The 19,337-nt window shown below is 39.5% G+C and overlaps 1 protein-coding gene across 3 annotated transcripts in view; it reads left to right on the top strand.

Annotated features, from left to right (window-relative positions):
* Positions 1-19,337, top strand: part of TTC28 (tetratricopeptide repeat domain 28) — a 600,025-nt gene that overhangs the window by 178,449 nt on the left and 402,239 nt on the right. Inside the window, exon 1 of one of the 3 annotated variants that reach the window (XM_058531685.1) lies at positions 10,857-11,614. The exons of the other annotated variants lie outside the window; for them this stretch is intronic. Coding sequence (XP_058387668.1) covers positions 11,588-11,614 — 27 coding nt within the window. The 5' untranslated portion in view covers positions 10,857-11,587. Of the gene's footprint in view, positions 1-10,856; positions 11,615-19,337 lie in introns of those variants that run through there. 3 annotated transcript variants of the gene reach the window in all.

Raw genomic sequence — 19,337 nt, 5'->3', positions numbered from 1 at the left:
GAAAGCATTTGGCTAGATCCAACATCCATTTATGATAAAAACTCTCAATAAAATTGGTATAGATGGAAAGTACCTCAACATAATAAAGTCTATGTGTGACAAACCCAGAGCCAACATCATATGCGATGATGAAAAACTGAAAGCTGTTCCTCTGAGAACAGGAACAAGACAAGGATGCCGACTCTCGCCACTGGTATTCAACATAGTACTGGAATACAGACAGAGTATTGCTTTTAGACAGAGCAATTAGGCAAGAAAAAGAAATAAAAGGGATCCAGATAGGAAAGGGAGAAGTAAAACTGTCACTGTTTGTGGACGACATGATTCTATATATGGAAAACTCTAAAGAATCCACAAAAAACCTATTAGAAACAATCAACGATACGGTAGAGTTGCAGGGTACAAAATCAACATACAAAAATCAGTTGCATTTCTGTACACTAATGATGAACTAGCAGAAAGAGAAATCAAGAATACAATCCCATTTACAATCGCAAGTAAAAGAATAAAATACCTAGGAATAAATTTAATCACTTTAATCGATTTAAGAGGAGGTGACAGACCTATACACTGAAAACTATAAGACATTGAAAGAGATTGAAGAAGACATAAAGAAATGGAAAGATATTCCATGCTCATAGATTGGGAGAATAAACATAGTTAAAGTGTCCATATTACCTAGAGCAATCTACAGATGCAATGCAATCCCAATCAGAATCCCAATGACATTGTTCATGGAAATAGAACAAAGAATCCTAAAATTTATATGGAACAACAAAAGGCCCCGAATTGCCAAAGTAATCCCAAGAACAAAAGAACAAAGCTGGAGTTATCACACTCCCTGACTTCAAAATACACTACAAAGCTATAGTAATCAGGGCCGGCCCCGTGGCTTAGTGGTTAAGTGCACGTGCTCCGCTGCTGGCAGCCTGGGTTTGGATCCCAGGCGCACACTGACGCACCGCTTCTCTGGCCATGCTGAGGCCGCTTCCCACATACAGCAACTAGAAGGATGTGCAGCTATGACATACAACTATCTACAGGGGCTTTGGGGGGAAAATAAATAAATAAATAATTTAAAAAAAAGCTATAGTAATCAAAACAGCATGGTGCTGGCAGAAAAATGGACACACAAATAATAGAACAGAATTGAAAGCCCAGAAATAAAACCACACATCTATGGATAGCTAATCTTTGACAAAGGAGCCAAGAACACACAATGGAGAAAAGAAATTCCCTTCAATAAATTGTGTTGAGAAAACTGGACAATCACGTGCAAAAGAATGAAAGTAGACCATTATCTTACACCATACACAAAAATGAACTCAAAGTGGATTAAAGACTTGAATGTAAGACCCGAAACCGTAAAACTCCTAGAAGAAAATATAGGCAGTACCCTCTTTCACATCAGTCTTAGCAGTGTCTTTTTGAATACCATGTCTACTCAGGCAAAGGAAACAAAAGAAAAAACAGACAAATGGGACTATATCAGAGTGAAAAGCTTCTGCAAGGCAAAGGAAACCATCAACAAAACAAAAAGACAACCCATCACCTTTGTGAAAGTATTTGCAAATTATATATCCAAGAAGGGGTTAATTTCCAAAATATGTAAAGAACTCATACAACTCAATAACAAAAAAATGAACAACCAATCAAAAAAGGAGCAGAGGATATGAACAGACATTTTTCCAAAGAAGATATACAGATGGCCAACAGGCACCTGACAAGATGACCAACGTCACTAATTATTAGGGAAATGCAAATCAAAACTACTACTATGAAATATCACCTCACACCCATCAGAATGGCTATAATTAACAAGACAAGAAATAAGTGTTGGAGAGGATATGGAGAAAAGGGAATCCTCATACATTGCTAGTGGGAATGCAAACTGGTGCAGCCACTATGGAAAACAGTATGGAGATTTTTCAAAAAATTAAAAATAGAAATACCATATGCTCCAGTTATTCCACTACTGAGTATTTATCCAAGGAACATGAAATCAATAATTCAAAAAGATATATGCACCCTTATGTTCATCACAGCATTATTTACAATAGCCAAGACATGGAAGCAACCCAAATGCCCATCAACAGATGAATGGATAAAGAAGATGTGGACGATGGAATACTACTCAGCCTTAAAAAAAACCCAAAATTGTGCCATTTGTGACAACGTGGATGGACCTTGAGGGTATTATGCTGAGTGAAATAAGTCAGACAGAGAAAGACAAATACTGTATGGCTTCACTCATATGTAGAAGATAAACACATAGATAAGAAGAACAGATTGGTGGTTACCAGGGGAGAAGGGGGTTGGGAGTGGGCGAAAGGGGTAAAGGGGTACATATGTCTGGTGACAGATAAAAACTACACTATTGGTGAACACGATGCAGTCTATACAGAAACTGAAATATAATGATGTACACCTGAAATTTACACAATATTGTAAGCCAATATGACCCCAATAAAATAATTAAAAAAAAAAAAGCCACATGACTTTTCTGAGGTCTCTACTGAATGTCCCAAGTGTTCCCTCCACTCTGGCTGGTTGGAACTTGAAAGTTTTCAGCCCTGGTGAGCTGTGGCAGTTCAGTTTATAGCTTCCTTTTTCCTAGCTTTGTGGAGTTTTGCCCTACATTGGGCAACTTTGTATTCAGCCAAAACTCAAGGAGACCTCTGTGTTGATACCTGGAGCACTTTGTCTGTGTAGCGCCCTTAGAGTTCGTCTTCTCCATTTCTCTACCCTAAATGTTCCGGCTACTTTGTTCTCCTCAAACTCTGATCTCTGTCTTCCCAACTTAGCAAGACCATTAAGCTCTGCTTGGGATGCCCTTCTTGCTCTGTGGTCCGGAAAGTGCCTCCAGGCAGAAAGCCAGGGTGATCATAGGGCTAACCTCATTTGTTTTGCTTCTCTCAAGGTTCATAGTACTGTGTTACCTGTTGTCTGAAACAGTATTTTCCTCATATTTTATCCAGTTTTCTAGTTATGTCAGGAGACATAACTCAGGAGAGTAACCCTGGTCCCAGTTGCTCTGTCATGAACAGAAGAAGTCTCATGAGAAAAATGATTATATCACTGAAACGCATGAGCATTAGTTCTGGCAGTTTGTGGCCCTTAAAATATAATCAACAAAAATCCATGATATTTTGAAGAAAGAGAAAAAAAATCACGGTTAGCACAGTAAAACAACAACAATACTAAGCAGATAGCGTTATATACAGGATATATTATGTGTGTGTATAATTACATACATAATTTAATCTTCCCAACAACCATATTTAGGTAAGTGCTATTATTATGTCCATTTAACAGAGCTGGAAATTGAGGAACAGAAAAATGAAGTAACACAAGGCTACACAGCTAGTATATGGTGGATCTAAGGTTTGAACCAGGCAGTATTGGCCAAATAAAAATTGCTGCCTCAGGAAACTGGGTAGTCTCCCACCCATCCCAACTGGGCAGTGAATTATGTTGTATTTAGAAGCATTGGGGCCGGCCCGGTGGTGTCTTGGTTGGGTTTGCATGCTCTGCTTCGGTGGCCTGGGGTTCGCGGGTTCAAATCCTGGGCGCAGACCAGCGCACCACTCATCAAGCCATGCTATGGCGGCCTCCCACATACAAAATGGAGGAGGATGGGCATGGATGTTGTTAGCTCAGAGCCCATCTTCTCCAGCAAAAAGAGGAAGATTGGCAACAGATGTTAGCTGAGGGCCAATCTTCCTCACCAAAAAAAAAAAAAAAAAGTAAAGCATTGCTCAAAATTCAGTTCTGTTCCCTCCCTCTCTTTCTTTTATCTTCTTGCTCTAAATTCCATCCCTGGAAGAATCTTTTTTTTTTTTTTTTTTAATAACCAAAAGCTTTATACATATCATTATGTGAATGACCCCCAAATCTCTTTATAGCTGTAGCTATATATCCTTAACTCCAGACCATACCTCCACCTACCTACTCCACATTCCTGGGTATCTTTTATCTCTGCCTCAGACTCTATAAGTCTCAAACTGAATTCGGTATCTACCTGTTCTTTCTGTGATCCATACCTCAGTTAGTGGGGTGTCTCTTTTTTCTAAAAGATGATGAAAAATTTTGGAATCGTCTTTAAATCCTTCTCTCTGTCCCTTTCATGCAACAGGTTCTTAGGACCTGTTTTACTTGTGAAATGTCTCTCAACAAGGTCCTTTTTCTGTTTCTGCTGCCCTAATTCAAGGCTTCTGCATCCCTTATCGATCTATTGCAACAGAAACTTATTTGGCCTTCCTGTCTTTATTGTTCTCCTATTCTTTCTGTCTTTCACAGTACTTCCAGAGTTAGCATAAAACTCAAATAGGTTTGCCAGTACCTTGATTAAAATCCCGTGCACTCATCATTGTATTCTAAGTCGGGAGTTAAGAACAAGGCTTTGGAATCTTAACAGTCTTGAATTTCCTTTCAACTACTTTCTAGCCAAGATACTTCAGGAATTTACTTAATTCTTTAGCTGTAATTTCCTCTTCTGTAAAATGGGCATAATAATAGTTCTTCTTCTTAAAGGTGTTAGGAAGAATAAAGGAAATAAAAAAATATATAAAACATTTTAATGCTTGGCACATAATCAATAAATGATGGTTATTATTATTGTTGTTAGGATAATAGCATTCACAGCCCTCTAACCTTAACTTCACTGCACCTTGCCTTGCGTTATAGGTTTCAGATCTTTTAGATGACTTGCTAATGTGTCCCACATTGTCATACCTCCATGTTTTGGCTCATGCTCTGTTCCTTCAATCTGGAACACTCCTCCAGAAATCCTTTCTCTGCTTGTTGAAAGAATACTGTGCCACCTCTGCTGTAAAATCTTTATCAGTTACCACAGTCAGAATTAATTGCTCTTTAGAGTTTCCATAATCTTAATGAGAGAATATGCTATTAGTTATTTCATTCTTCTAGCACTTAGCTTGCGTTAAGAGCTTGCGCTCTTAAGAGTCAGATGAATAGCAAGATCAGTAAGTGTTAGCTGCTATTTTTATTGATATTTTTATTAGTTGTGCACCTGTCTTCTCCTTCAAACTCCACCAGACTGCTATCTCCCTAAGGGCAAAAATCATCTGATTTTTGTCTCCGCTCACAGTGCCTAGTATAGTCCCTTGTATATAATGAGTACTCAGTCAATGTGTGTTGAATTTAAAGGATTGGCCTTCGGCCTCTCTGACACTGCCTGATAGTGGAAGGAAGTGAGGTGGGTAAGGTTAGAGGTGATCCTCTCTGGAGGTTGTGGAGCAGTTTCCCTCCCAAGGAATGGAAGCATAGTCCTCCATCAAGTTGGCTACGTGGCAGAATTCTTACTGTTACAAGTTATTTTAGTTTTCTTTTTTTTTTTTTATTTTTTAGCAACACATGGCCTTGATATTCTGAAAGCACCCAATGGTGTGAAATATCACTAATGAGGCAAAATTTTTTAATCTGAAATATACTTCTACCTTTGTCCCTTTACTTTCCTAATACCTCTTTAGATACTTGAAAATAATTTAGAAGTCTTCAGGAAAATTAATATATTTTCCAAATACTGTTTCACATTGAGCTTAATATTCTACTTCTAAACACAATAAATGTAAATAAGTATGAGGCTAGCTTTTTCAGGCATTTACCCTGTGATCAATGTCAGACATATCACTCCTTAGGAAGTCTTGAAGAAATTCACAACAATGAAAAAAGGTGTGTTTTCTCCATTCATTTCCTCTTTCTTGCTTTTGTTCAGATTTGAATAGACAAGTAGTTATTGAGGAAAATACTATTTTAATAGACTGTTTTACAGTATCTGCTTTTAAGGGAAGTGGTTTGCAAAGTGCTATCTTAAAAATGAAGGAGTTGTAAAAATGCCTTTTAATAGCTGCAGATCTGAGAAATTGTGTTCTCACTGTTTCATATTGGATCTTTGAAACACTAAACTAAATTACAACATTTCGAATTGTGTTAGCTTGGTAGCTCTATATAAATAATTCCTAATGGAGAAAGTGTATTGGTATAATGGTAATTCTATAAATATTTCAGGTATAATTACCAATTCAATTTGGATAAAGCAAAATAAATAAATAAATACACAAAGAAAAAATATAAGGTGATTTAAGATAGTATTTGTATTTAAAGGTTTCTAGGTAATGGTCCTCTATTGAGTGGTACCTATTAAGTGAAAGTTGAAACACTCACCAGACAGCAGGGGAAGAAATGCCATACAAATAAGTGACCCAAAGGATATACCTAAAAAATTGAAAACCAGTTTAAAGCCTTGTATCACTTTGAAGTTTTAGATTGATTCTGTCTTTCTATAGAAACATGAATATATGTTCTCTCTCCTTTCCTGATACTGTCCACTGTTTTCAGACCCACTCTCCTGCAATTTAAATAACTTTGTCTTTTATTAAGTCCAACAACATCTGAGCATGAGAGATTGCTCTTCAGTCCACAGACCAAGCATGGTATGCATATGGATTCACAAATGCCTTCAGAAAACCACCCCACAGATTAGGAACCACGTAGGTCCCTTAATTTACATATGGGAAAGTGAAGCCTTGAGTGGTTTAAGTCAGCAGTTACAAATTACGACTTGCAGATGGAATTTAGACCTACAGGCATGTTTTGTTTGGCCTGTTAGGATGCTTTAAATATTTGAGCAAGTAGTTAAAAATCAGGAAATTTTTAGCTTCTCATGAAAATTTAGAGAATCTGGCACCTTTGGACTGATATTCCTGCATGACATCAATCGACTAGAGTTATGTAGCAGCTACCTCTTTTGCATGATTCATGTAGTTCCAGGTTTACAATCCTCACAATTCCTTTTTGTCTTAAACCTGACTCTGTTTCACTTATTCACGTCACCTGCCTTGCCCTTCTGAAAATTTTTGTTATATAGCAAGTCAGAGGCAGAGTAGAAAGGAGTAACTTTTCTCTTGGGCCCCTAAGCAATTGTAGGTTCCTGCTCCCATCACTTAGGCATTGGTTTATAAGCCCTGGGTTCTAGCCCTTCCATTTGCCATTGACTTGCTGTGTGGCATTGACCAGGTCACTTAACCGCTCTGAATTTCAGTTTTGATATCTGTCAAATGGTCATAATAAGCATTTTAATCATGCACATAGTTTTAAAAAAATCTAAAGTGACATAAAAAACAGCCTCATGCATAGTTAATATTTTGTTATATATTAGATTGCTTAAAAATGCTGCTTCAACCCTGCCCTTTGCCTACTGTTAATACTTTCAATGCCCTGCATTCTACAGGATAAAGTACAAATTTCTTTGCCTTACAGTGTTCCTTACCATTTGGTTCCAACATACCTTGCCAAAGTATCTTTTACTTTGAATGGAATGGAATGGAATTTCACTCATTCACTATTCTTTTCTTTTTTCTGCCCCACCATTTATTCTTTTATCCCATAAATATTGAGCACCTCTGCTGTACCGGGCACTATTCTGGGCACTGGGAATTACAAAGCTGAACAAGACAAAGTCTCCGCCTCTAACATTCTCATACTTAAGCGTTATATTTTAGGCAGGTCAGTATTTTGTGTCTTGACTACATCTTACATATGCTTGCCTCCTTTACTCACACTATTCTCCTTTTTCTTTTTCTTTCATTGTTTCATTCAGTAAATATTTATTGATTGCTTATTGTGTCAGGCACTGTTCACTGGGTGTTGGTATTAGACCAAAGTCCCTGCTTCCTTGTAATTTATGTTCTTGTGGGATGAAAAAGACCTCACATAAATAAACAAATAAAATATATGTCATTAGGGCTATGAAGTAAAATGTAACAGGGTAAGGAAGATAGAAAGTAACAGTATGTGGGTCATGGTCCTGTTACTTTAGAAGGGATGGTGAGAGACAGCCTTTGTAATATATTTTAACAGAGTCCTGAAGGAACTGAGGGAAGGAGCCACGAGGGTATCTGGAGGAAGAGTGATTCATGCAGAGTGTGCAACAGATGTATGCTTGACATGTTCAAGGGACAGTGAGGGGGTCAAGATGGCAGGGGCTGAGAAGGGGAGTGGGAGAGGGGTAAGAAATGAGTTCCGAAAGGTAGAGGGGTCCAGATCCTGAATGGCATTACTGGCCATAGTAAGCACCTTGGCTTTTGGCTCTAGAATGAGTTGTATCTCCTCTAAATTTTTACTTCACGTTCCTTTGTGAAACCTTCCTTGACCATCCCTGTTTACAATGATTTCTCCTTCTGACTCTTGGAACACCTATTGACCACATAATTCATTTTTTGCTTAACTGACAGAGGCAATGCCTGGTTGTCTTCTTAGAGGTCTTCTGTTCTGTCCTAACTTCTTTGTAACTTCATCCAGCATAGGGACTTGGTCTTATACTTTTTTATCCTACATGATGCTTTGCACCTAGTTGGTACTTAATATATGTTTGTTTTGTGAGGCTCTGGCTTCAGATGTCAGCAGTAGGAATTTGCAAGCCATGTCTAAGAAAGAAGTGAAAGGACTCTGTGATAGATTAGATATAAGGAATGATGTTAAGGTTTTAGTTTGTGATCCTGGAAGAATAACAGTGTTGTGGGCAGATAAAGGAAATTTGGGAAGAGAAACTGATTTTGGGGTAGATTGATGAATTTGGTTTGGAATTTATTGAACTTTCCATGCTAGTAGAATATGCAGTTTAAGCTGTGCAGAATGATTTGGATATGTCAGAACATATATAGAGTATTGGTATTATTTGTGACTGCTGCCTGCAGTAAGTAATTTCAAGAGCAGGGACAGCCTCTCACTCATATTTCTAGTGCCTGGAACAGGGGCTGGTGAATAATAGGTGCTTAAGTCATAGGCACTGAATAGTTTTATTGAGATGAGAGGTAAGGTTGGTATGTAGCTATGATGCACATCATGTAAAGGGCATAGGGTCTGGAGTCAGGTCATCGTGGGTCTGAATTCCAGCCCCAGTACCTTCTATGTGTTGTGGTCTTGGTTGAGCAAGTGACCCCTCTGAATCTCATCTGGAAAAAGGAACAATAAAATCTTCCTTGCAGGGCTGTGAGATAATGAATGTAGGCATAGGTCCTGGCATAGAGTAGTGGGTTAAGAAATAGTACCTATGCATGCAGCTGTAATTGTTGATATTATTATTAAAAAGATAATGCTTTCATCATTGAATTTCAGACTCTTAGGCTTAGAAAAGATCTCAAGGGCGGCCCCGTGGCTTAGCGGCTAAGTGCGCTCACTCCACTACTGGCGGCCTGGGTGCGGACCCCGGGCGCGCACCGACGCACTGCTTGTCCGGCCATGCTGAGGCCACGTCCCACATACAGCAACTAGAAGGATGTGCAACTATGACATACAACTATCTACTGGGGCTTTGGGTGAAAAAAAAAAGGAGGAGGATTGGCAATAGATGTTAGCTCAGAGCAGGTCTTCCTCAGCAAAAAGAGGAGGATTAGCATGGATGTTAGCTCAGGGCTGATCTTCCTCACAAAAAAAACCAAAAGAAAAAAGAAAAGATCTCAAAAGTAAACCATTTCAGTTAACTATTTTGGGTATTTTAATGACATTTATAATCTGATATAGTGAGTGTCCAATCTGCATATAGTCACCCACATCACCCAATCCTACCACTGCATATAGAACTCTGAGAGTAATAAGTTAAATATTATTGGAACGTTACATCAGTTACTATTATTATGAACATTAGTTAATATTCTAGTAGCTTACACTATCCATTATATTCCCAGCTACCAAAATAGCCTCATAGAATAGGAGTTGATACATATGTTGGATGACAAATAATAGTAGAATTCCATAGTATTTTGTATTTGGAGATATATCTCCTTAAATAGGGTGGAATCATTTTACAGAAGATGAATGAAACTCAATCTCCACAGCAATTACTACGGTAATAAAATTAGCACTAAATTTAGAGAAGCAGAGTCTATTCTTGATTAAATTTTATCTTGTCAGATACCTCAAATTTTTTTTCTTCAAATCACATTAAGATTTTGCATCCTTACCCTCATACACAGCTGGTCGGAATGCAAACTGGTGCAGCCTCTATGGAAAACGGTATGGAGATTCCTCAAAGAATTAAAAATAGAGATGCCCTATGACCCAGCCATCCCACTACTGGGAATCTATCCAACGAACCTGAAATCAACAATCCAAAGAGGCTTATGCACCCCTATGTTCATTGCAGCATTATTCACCATAGCCAAGAAGTGGAAGCAACCTAGGTGTCCGTCGACTGACGATTGGATTAAGAAAATGTGGTGTATATATATACAATGGAATACTACTCAGCCATAAAAAAAGACAAAATCGTCCCATTTGCAACAACATGGATGGGCCTGGAGCGTATTATGTTAAGTGAAATAAGCCAGAAAGAGAAAGACAAACACTGTATGATCTCACTCATATGTGGAATATAAACCAACACATGGACAGAGAAAACTGTACTGTGGTTACCAGGGGCAGTGGGGGTGGGGGGTGGGCACAAGAGGTGAAGGGAGTCATATATATGGTGATGGACAAACAAAAATGCACAACCTAAAATGTCACAATGTTAAAAACCATTAAAACATCAATAAAAAAATAAATTAAAAAAAAGATTTTGTATCCTTTTGGCTAGGGTCCTTTCCTTTTCCTTTTTTTCTCTCGATATAACTCACAAATTTAGGTACCTCTTTTGAGATAGTTTCCTGATTTTGTAGATCTCTTCTGGCTCTGATTCCTTAGGAGCTGTTGGGTGCCTCAGAAACTGTATGTACTTTTTGCTTTGGAGTAGATGTCGTGGCACTAAGACCCAGAAACCGTTTGCTCTGTGTGGCTGGAGCTGGGCAGGCTGTGCTTGCACTGAAGGGAAGGAAGTCATTAGTGCAGACTGAGCTGTGGAGTTGGTTTCTTGCAGGATTTCCTTCCAGCCTTTCCCCACTAAGGTTCTTGGGAATTAAAAAAAAAAAATCTAAACACACAAACCAAGTTTTCCTATTTACAGTATTCAGGGAAGGTAGACATTTCGGGAAGGGCAGATCCTTTCCCCCAAGTTCCAAGAAGGAAGAGAAAACAGCGTAAAGAAGCTCTGATTACAGATCTTTGGAATTTTCTTTGCTAAATTTTACAAACGAGAAATACACCCAGAATTTTGGGAATTGCTCCAGGCTGCGCGTGAGGGTTTGATTGCTTGTCTAATCTTTTTTTGAGAAGAGGAGAATTCGCCAAAAGGCGTTTGGATGGCAGGAGCCCTGCTGGGTTTCTGCAGCAGCTCGTGTTCTCAGTCTCTTCTCTGAGGGAGGGTCTCTGCAGCCGGCGTGGAGACCCCTGCCGCAGGCTCCTTTTGCAGGCGCTGGCTGGAGGGGAAAATGACCCGCTCTGGCAGGAGTACGCTGGTTGTTGCTGGGACTTCCTAGCCCAGTGGGAAGTGTGTTCGTGGTTTGGGGATACTTTTCATTGAACTGAAGGCGAAAAGACTGGACTCTTTTGGGCTTTTTCCCTTCGCAGTGAATATGGGAAAGAATTAGGGGGTGGGAGGGAGGCAGCATGACTTGCAGTCGCCGCTGCCCTGCGTCTGCCCCCAGACCCCAGCCAGCATCTTGATGTTCCACGTATCGGCTGTACAAATATGATGAAATGGCAGCCCCGGAAGAAGGTAAGTGTCCCGGAGTGGGGACGGGGCCCTGATGCCCGACCAGGGGAGGGTGACAGGGGGCGGTTGCCCTCGGGTCCCTCCACCCCTTCTATAGTTTGCTGGGCCGGCCGGTCCAAGCAGCTCTGTCCCCTTAGGGACTTGCGCCCGTCCCTTAGGGATGAGTTACCAAGTCTGGTCTGCGTCCACTGGCCGCTTAAGTTTTTCCTTCTTGGTATGCCTGGACTCTCAGGGGTGACAGCTCAGAAAAACACCCATTTGCTTTAGAAGCCCTTTGGGGCCAGTGACACCATTAACTTTGCAGGAGCCAGCCAAGAGCTGCCAGGGTCCAAGAACTAGGTGGCGCCCCGCCTAGGGCGGGGAGGCATTTGAAGATGCACCCCAACACATTCCAGTGTCCCCGCAGGTGGGTGTTGTAGCACCTACTTTCCCAAGGGGTTAAAAGGCTGCCAGCCGCTGGCAGCCGCTTCCCCAGGGCCCCGCTGGGGGGCGAGCATCCCCAGCACAACCGCCCAGCAGCTGGTTCCCGGGCAGCAGGGCTGCGGGGCCTCCTTTCCCAGCGCCTGGGGCAGGGCCCAGGCTGGGCCTTCTGCCCGCGGGGCTCCTGGGCTGCCGCGTGGGCCCGCGCGAGTGCGCGCGCCGGCCATTGTGCACGGGTGTGTGTATGTGCGTGTCGGCGTGCACGGCGTGTGTGCATCGATCGTGGGGATGAGGGGGAGGGGGCACTTTGCTTTTTGCGAGATTATTTCCTAATATGGCTCCTTTGTTGAGAACTCAAGAAAAAAAAAATCCAGTGGTTCTATCAAAATAAATTGCTATTGGTCCCAGAAATAACGTTTCTAAATGTGGGACTGGTCGCTACCCCAGGACGTTCAGGGAGAAAGACAGCGTTCTTCAAGTTGTTGGTGACTGTAGGTTTGGCTAGGGCTCCTTTTTCTAACTTGTCTGACTGGTGCTGTTAGGGGAAGCCAGTAGTTCACTGCATAGCAGGACTTCCTTCCCCCCACCCCCCCCCTTCAAATACCTAATTTGGCCGTGGTTTTTATTGACATTCTTCTGAGGGAAAACATAGGGAACGGAATATGCTGTGCCCCTCCCCAGCCGTGACCTGTCTCTGTTAGCAGCTGCTTGATGTTTTACTTGAACTAGCTAACTGACTCTTTCTTTGTGGCGTGATGTGTGATACCGTGTTTTACATCAGAGCTGAAATAGAAATCATGTGTGAAATGCATGAGACTATATTGTGCATTTGTTTTATTGCTAGAGAATCTAACAAACTCTGCTTCAGTATAGCCTGGTAAATTGAAAGGTTTTCTTTGATATTTAATTGATACAATTTTGATCTCTGACACTGAGTCATTTCTACCTCATCCTGAAGTCAGAATCTCTCATATATTAGTTCTAATCATAGAGCTTCTTTCAATGAGATTGGTTTCATTTGTTTTAGTTGAGATCCATGTATCTCACCCCCACCCAATAAAAATCAAAGTTAGGATGAGGAAAACCCATAGAAGAAACCGTATAGTTAAGCAATTTAAACAATACTGTGGATTCCTAAAGCCCCCCCCATTTCTTCTATATTTGTAAATTGCATATTTATGAGTACTTTTAAGATGCCTGCAAACTATACATTCATAAATGTCTGTTTTTTCTATTTTACCCAATACGCAGTAACTCATGTGGTTATGTCTGTGGAAACCCCTCTGGGTACTGGTATTGCTTGAACCACGGAAGTATTATTCTTGGCAGTCAGGTGGATTTCTGGTCTCTGGAATATTCTGTTTCAAGTGTTAGGATTCACTCTGCAGTATTTACTCACTCTGTGATGCTTAAATTGCTATACCAGAAGGTTGTGTTTATTCACTGTATTCATAATCCCAAATCATCATGTTATAAGGGTCCAGATATAATTCTGCAGAGTTCATAGAACATTAAAAAATAAGCTGAGCCATCAAATACTGTATGATTATTTGGTAGTGGCTTGAGAACAATTCTTGCTTCTACGTTGGAAATGGAAGCTTCCTTGAAGAGACTCAGTATTCAACTCCAATAGGGCACCAGTAAGTCTTTGCAAAGATTAGGTTTATCTTCTTACTCTTGCAAGAATACTCACATGATCAGATCATTGCCATGGTTTCTGGCTAGGTCTGCTAACAAATTTATGGTGGTACAGTCACATGCTATGTGTTTTGCCAAACTGTTTCATGAAAACCACTTACGCTACAGATGAAAAGTGATACTGCGTTGATGTGATTTTAACAAAGCGAGGAAGATCATCCATAGAATGCTGCCCCAAGCAGCATTTGTCTATAGCTGGGCTTCATGACTGGGATTGGTTGGTAACTTGCTATCATGGTGCCCCATCAGCCACTACCAGTGTTGGCCTTTGTAAACTCTGGGCTCACTATAAGAGAATGACCATAGGTTTTAGGTTTCTTTGTTTCTGAGCATGCAGCTGGGGTACATGATTGAGGGGGGGATGTTCTTTACTCCTCTTTTCTCTGCTTACTTGCTGGGTTTAACTAAATACTAAAATTCAAGATGTGGGCTCTGGAGTATTCAATTAGAATCTGCTACCTTTTCACAAAGAAACCAGCAGAACATGATTAATCATATTCCACCCTCAGGACCAGTGAGGAGCTTAGGACCCAGTCTTCCAGAGCACAGTAGGCCTCTCACCAAGAGCCCTGTAATTACCCTAAAAAGCAAGATTCTGTGCAGCTGTGATCGCATTGTGGTAAGAATGGCATTTAATATCATGTAAGTAGCAGCTACCGTTTTTTAAGCACCTGCTCTAAGCTAGGCATCTCTATTTGCTCTAAATGCATTCATTTATTTCTTATCCAGTAAGGTGGTGGGTGTTAACAATTTGCATTTTACAGATAAGGAAACAGGTTTAGAGAGGTTAAATGAGCTATCCAGAGTCACATAGCATGGCAGGGTCAGAGCTAGAATTGGAGCAGGCCTTATTTACTTTAAGAGATGTATTCGTCACCATTGTACTTGGGAATTTTGATGACCAGGGCTCTTTATCCAAGAAAGATAAAGCCTGAGAGCTGAGATGATCCCCGTATATGAAGGTTAGCCATAGCTTTTCTCTCTTACTCTGGATATTAGCACCATGATCCTCTTCTTCCCTCTCCTTCTTCTTGAAGAAACACAGTGATTTTGTCTACTTCTGAATTCTTAGAGCATTTAAAATCTATGCCCTTTTAGGCTGATTGTCTTTTATTGATAGTAACCTTTTCTATCTCTTAATGTATATATCTTTATCTCTTTATGTATATATCCTGCTTCTCAATTACACTTCAAGCTTCTTGAGTTCAGGAACCATAGCTCACATCTCTTTTATGATGCTAAAGATAATATAGTTACTCAATATTTATTTGATGTAAAAGTAAATTAGAACTATTACTTGGTAAAACTATTTAGACTTCTTCTAAGAGGTGGTATGAACTTTAAATGTGAAAGGATTCACAATATTTCAGTTGATTCATAGATATTAGACTGTAGTGGATTATTAAAGAAAACCAGAATATTTTGCCACTCACTTCTAGTCTTTTGTAGACAATGTCAGGGAAGGGACAGCTACATTTTCTACAAAATCTCCATGGCAGTCGTCGTTAAGACATACTACGAGGCTCTGCGGATCAGGCTCCTGATCTAGTGTCACGATCCTTTTATTAATGTAACCTCATTGGCCTGGCAAAATACACTTTCCCCTGTTTTCACGTTAAGAGGCTGTTATGCAGCATATTATTTTTATCTTGTGTTTGCAGAAATGATAGTAATTAAAATGCTCATCTCATAGGAACATGGTTGTTTACAATTCTGAAGTGATTTCTGCTCTTTAAAATCCAAGGATTAGTATCAGATAACACTGTGTAAATAAGACTGCAGTCAAAACCTTCAGCAAAGCTACTGCTGATTGGATTTTTTCATTGCTTATCTAATGTTATTTTACTGTTCACACATAATAAAAGATCATTAATAGGAATATGTCACATAAGCTACATTAATTATGTCATTTGAGAATCATATGAGATATTTATCTTATTATACTTGTCACGTTAATATAATGTGAGTCTGGCTTCTTAAATGACTTCTCTGATGGAGCTTCATTTAAAAAGCTTGTTTGGAAGCTCACTTGTAAGATTCCATCCTGTAAATTTGTGTTTTGGAATACAGAAGAGTGTATTTTAAATCCCTGCACTTTCTCTGTGATTAGATATTTTGTTTCTGGATTAGAAAGCTAAGTCTCAAATTTTAATACAGCTATACTAAATTACTTAGTTACCTGCCTCAATGCTGTGCTAGTTGATATTATTATATTATTCATTTTGGGCCACGGTTTGATAGTATAAAATTAGACTTAAAAATAATCAAGCATTGTGGACAAAAGTAGTCATAAAGAGAAGTCTTAGAAGTTTCATGATAAAAGTCTTTCTGCAAGTCCATTCTATATATTTCCCAGATCAGTGCAACCTAGATACCCAGGTTTTGGTTCGGCAGTTCTCATGGCACATCATTTAATCTCTCACATCTGATACCCCACTGTTATAGTTTAGCACCTCGTTATCACTTGCTGGATCTATTGCAAGTGGCATCCTAATGATTTTTCTTTTTCTGGTCTCTTTTTTTCTTCTTATTCCTTCTAGAATAACTGTTAAAAAAAAATACATATCCGCTCACATTATTCACCTTCTTAAAACCCTGCTGTGTTTCTCTGTTGTTTAGTAGAGGTCTCCAACGTGGGGTAAGCACACCTTGAGCTAGGCGGTGTGCAAGAAAATGACTGGGTTATAGGGAAAATATGAGAATTCCTGTTTTTATGTATTTTTTAATCTAAAAGAATAAGAAATACATTAAGCTTTACTAATCTTTCAATACGGTTTGCCACTTGCACCCTCATTTGTTCAGAAGCCATATGGGGTTCTTAGTGGTGCCCACTCATTGTTTGTATCAGTCATTTGTTCACCATCAGTGTGTTGTGGTGTACTATAGTTTCCATAATAAAAGATCTTGCCTTAAGTGATTAATTTTATTAAAGAGAAGGAGAAAAAAGAAGAATGTAGTGTAGGTTGTATAGTGGTGGCGAGGACGGGCTTTGAAGCTAGGCTGCCTGAGTTTGAATTCCAGCTCAGCCTCTTTGTAGTTGTGTAGCCAAGTTACTTAACCTCTCTGTACTTCAGATGTCTCACCTATTTAATGTGAATGGCACCTAGCTCTTGGTGTAACTTTGAGAATATAATATACAATACTTACAAGGAGTGCCTGGCACATAAAATGTGCTTACTACATTTTTCCTCTTAGTATGATTGTACGCTACAACCCAGCTGGACGTGGCTCACCAGTATATTTGCATATACTCCTTTTGCCTAGAATGCCTTCTTCTCATGTTCTTTTTTTTTTTGTGAGACGATCAGCCCTGTACTAACATCTGCCAGTCCTCCTCTTTTTTTGCTGACGAAGACTGGCCCTGGGCTAACATTGTGCCCATCTTCCTCCAGTTTATGTGGGACGCCGCTACAGCGTGGCTTGCCAAGCAGTGCGTCGGTGCATGCCCGGGATCTGAACTGGCGAACCCCGGGCCGCTGCAGTGGAGGGCACGCACTTAACCACTTGCGCCACTGGGCCAGTCCCTCATGCTCTTCTTAACTCAGTTTCCTTTTGTCGCTGGTCATAGCTTAAGAACTAACTCAATCTTCTCCTCCTTAGTGAATCCTATATTTACTGGACACGGTTGGCCACACCCCCATTTGACCATACTTGTATGAGCCACAGTCATAGCCCTTTACTGTAACTGTCAGTATGTCCAGTGTAAGGATTTGAAGACATAGGCACAGAGTAGGAACTGAATGAGTGAATGTTTGAAAAAATGTATTTATGGAATGAGGTGGTCAATGATCTTCCACCAGTTGGCAAGATTCTCTGACTTGCCAGTTATTGAAAATGCCTAACTTGCAAGTTTATCTCTAACCATTTCTCACCATCTCAGAACATCATATTGACTATGAGTGAGGGTGAGCCATTAAAGGGATAATCTTAACTATGCACCTGTTAAAAATAAAGTCACAGTTATGAGGTAGTGGTTGCACAACATTGTGCATGCACTAAATGCAACTGAATTGTACACTTTAAAATTAATAAAATTAATTTTATGTTATATTAACTTCACCTCAATTGAAAAAAAAGAGGGGAAAAGTTACAGTTATTTGTAACACATCTCACAGCTATCACAAAATATCAGTGCAGCAACACTATGGTTGTAAACTGCCAGAGTAAATCTTTATTCCCTTCGGCCCTAAATATTTTTGATTTTGTAAAATTGGTAGGATATGGTCATCTATAGAAAACTACTTTTGGGAACATTTGAGAAGCTGGGAATGGTTGATAGACCTGATAAGAAGTGAAGGAAGCCAGTGATGAGGAAATCGGATTTGGCACCTTTACTGTTCAGGAGCTAGCCAGTAAACATTGCCAGTGTGAGAGGCTACGGAGTTTAATTGGTCCAACTTCAAGAAAGGGCACCAGCAGCCACCTTCACTTTGCTAGTCATTCACAGTGATGACATGCTGTGGAAGACACAGCAGAAGTAAGAGAAAACCTGAAATCCTGGCTGCCTCTGTCAGTTTTAGCTTCCACAGTGAATTCATTATATCATTAATGATAATGTATTTCTCAGCTTTAAGACTTTCCTTTTATTGATGTGCTAAAACCATATAGTTTTATTGAAAGCTATAAAAATTATATCATTTAACGGACATTTTTAAGATTTATATGAAGCTTTTCTCCTGAACTTTCTTGTTAGTTCCCCGCTTTAGGTTTTTGTAGCTAAGAGGAGTTTTCTCATATGATAGAGCCTTTTAACTATATTCCTTTTTCAGCACACTTAGTTGTTTTTTCTGTTAGAGTGCTCTGTCTTTGTTATTTTGAGTATTCTGTCCTTTTAGCATATATTTTAAGGAAAAACATAAAATTGTATCCTTTGACTTACACCTTCTGTGTAATAAGCTTAGCATTTGTGGAAAAGGTACATGAAATAAGCTTGATGGCAATTGTCAAAGCTGCACATAAGCTTTTTGCTAGTAGATGTCTCTCAGTTTGGACTATTAAAGGACTGAAATTTCTCTAGCTTATATCTGGTAAGCCAATGTCCATTCATGAATGCACTCATATTTCCAGCATTATTTAATTGTGGGAGGTAGTATTTTGGATTTACATCATGTTGGGGGACTGAGACTTGTGGAAGCACAGATATTGAGGCAGTTCTGAGTTAGAGAGCAGTTAATATTTTGAATAGGGTCAAAGTAGAGTTGGGAGCCAGGAAGTCATTGTGGGAACTCATTGTGTTTGGATACATACTCTCCCAAACATGCAATATACATAGACTTGAACCTAGAAAGGTAATAGTGGGGAGTAGGGAAGGAAGAAACCCACAAGGAAATGTTGTTGCACATCCTGGGATAACTTTGTTATATTCTGTGTTGGCATAACAACACTTATTAGATTAGAAATAGTTTTTTTTTTTGTATTGATAAATGATTTCTCATTTTGACTTGTCCAATGTAGGTGTTCCTTGTCTTAAGGAAAATCAAAATACAATATTTTGAATGGGCAAACAAATTGAATGCCAACTTGTTTTACATAACTAAAAACCTTGAATGTCCATTATATTTATCTGGATCATTACTTCATTGCTCTGACCATTTATTGTTAAGCATAT

The sequence above is a fragment of the Diceros bicornis genome, chromosome 35 (genome assembly GCF_020826845.1).
Source record: "Diceros bicornis minor isolate mBicDic1 chromosome 35, mDicBic1.mat.cur, whole genome shotgun sequence".
Classification (NCBI taxonomy): domain Eukaryota; kingdom Metazoa; phylum Chordata; class Mammalia; order Perissodactyla; family Rhinocerotidae; genus Diceros; species Diceros bicornis.
This window is presented reverse-complemented; position numbering and strand designations above follow the sequence as displayed.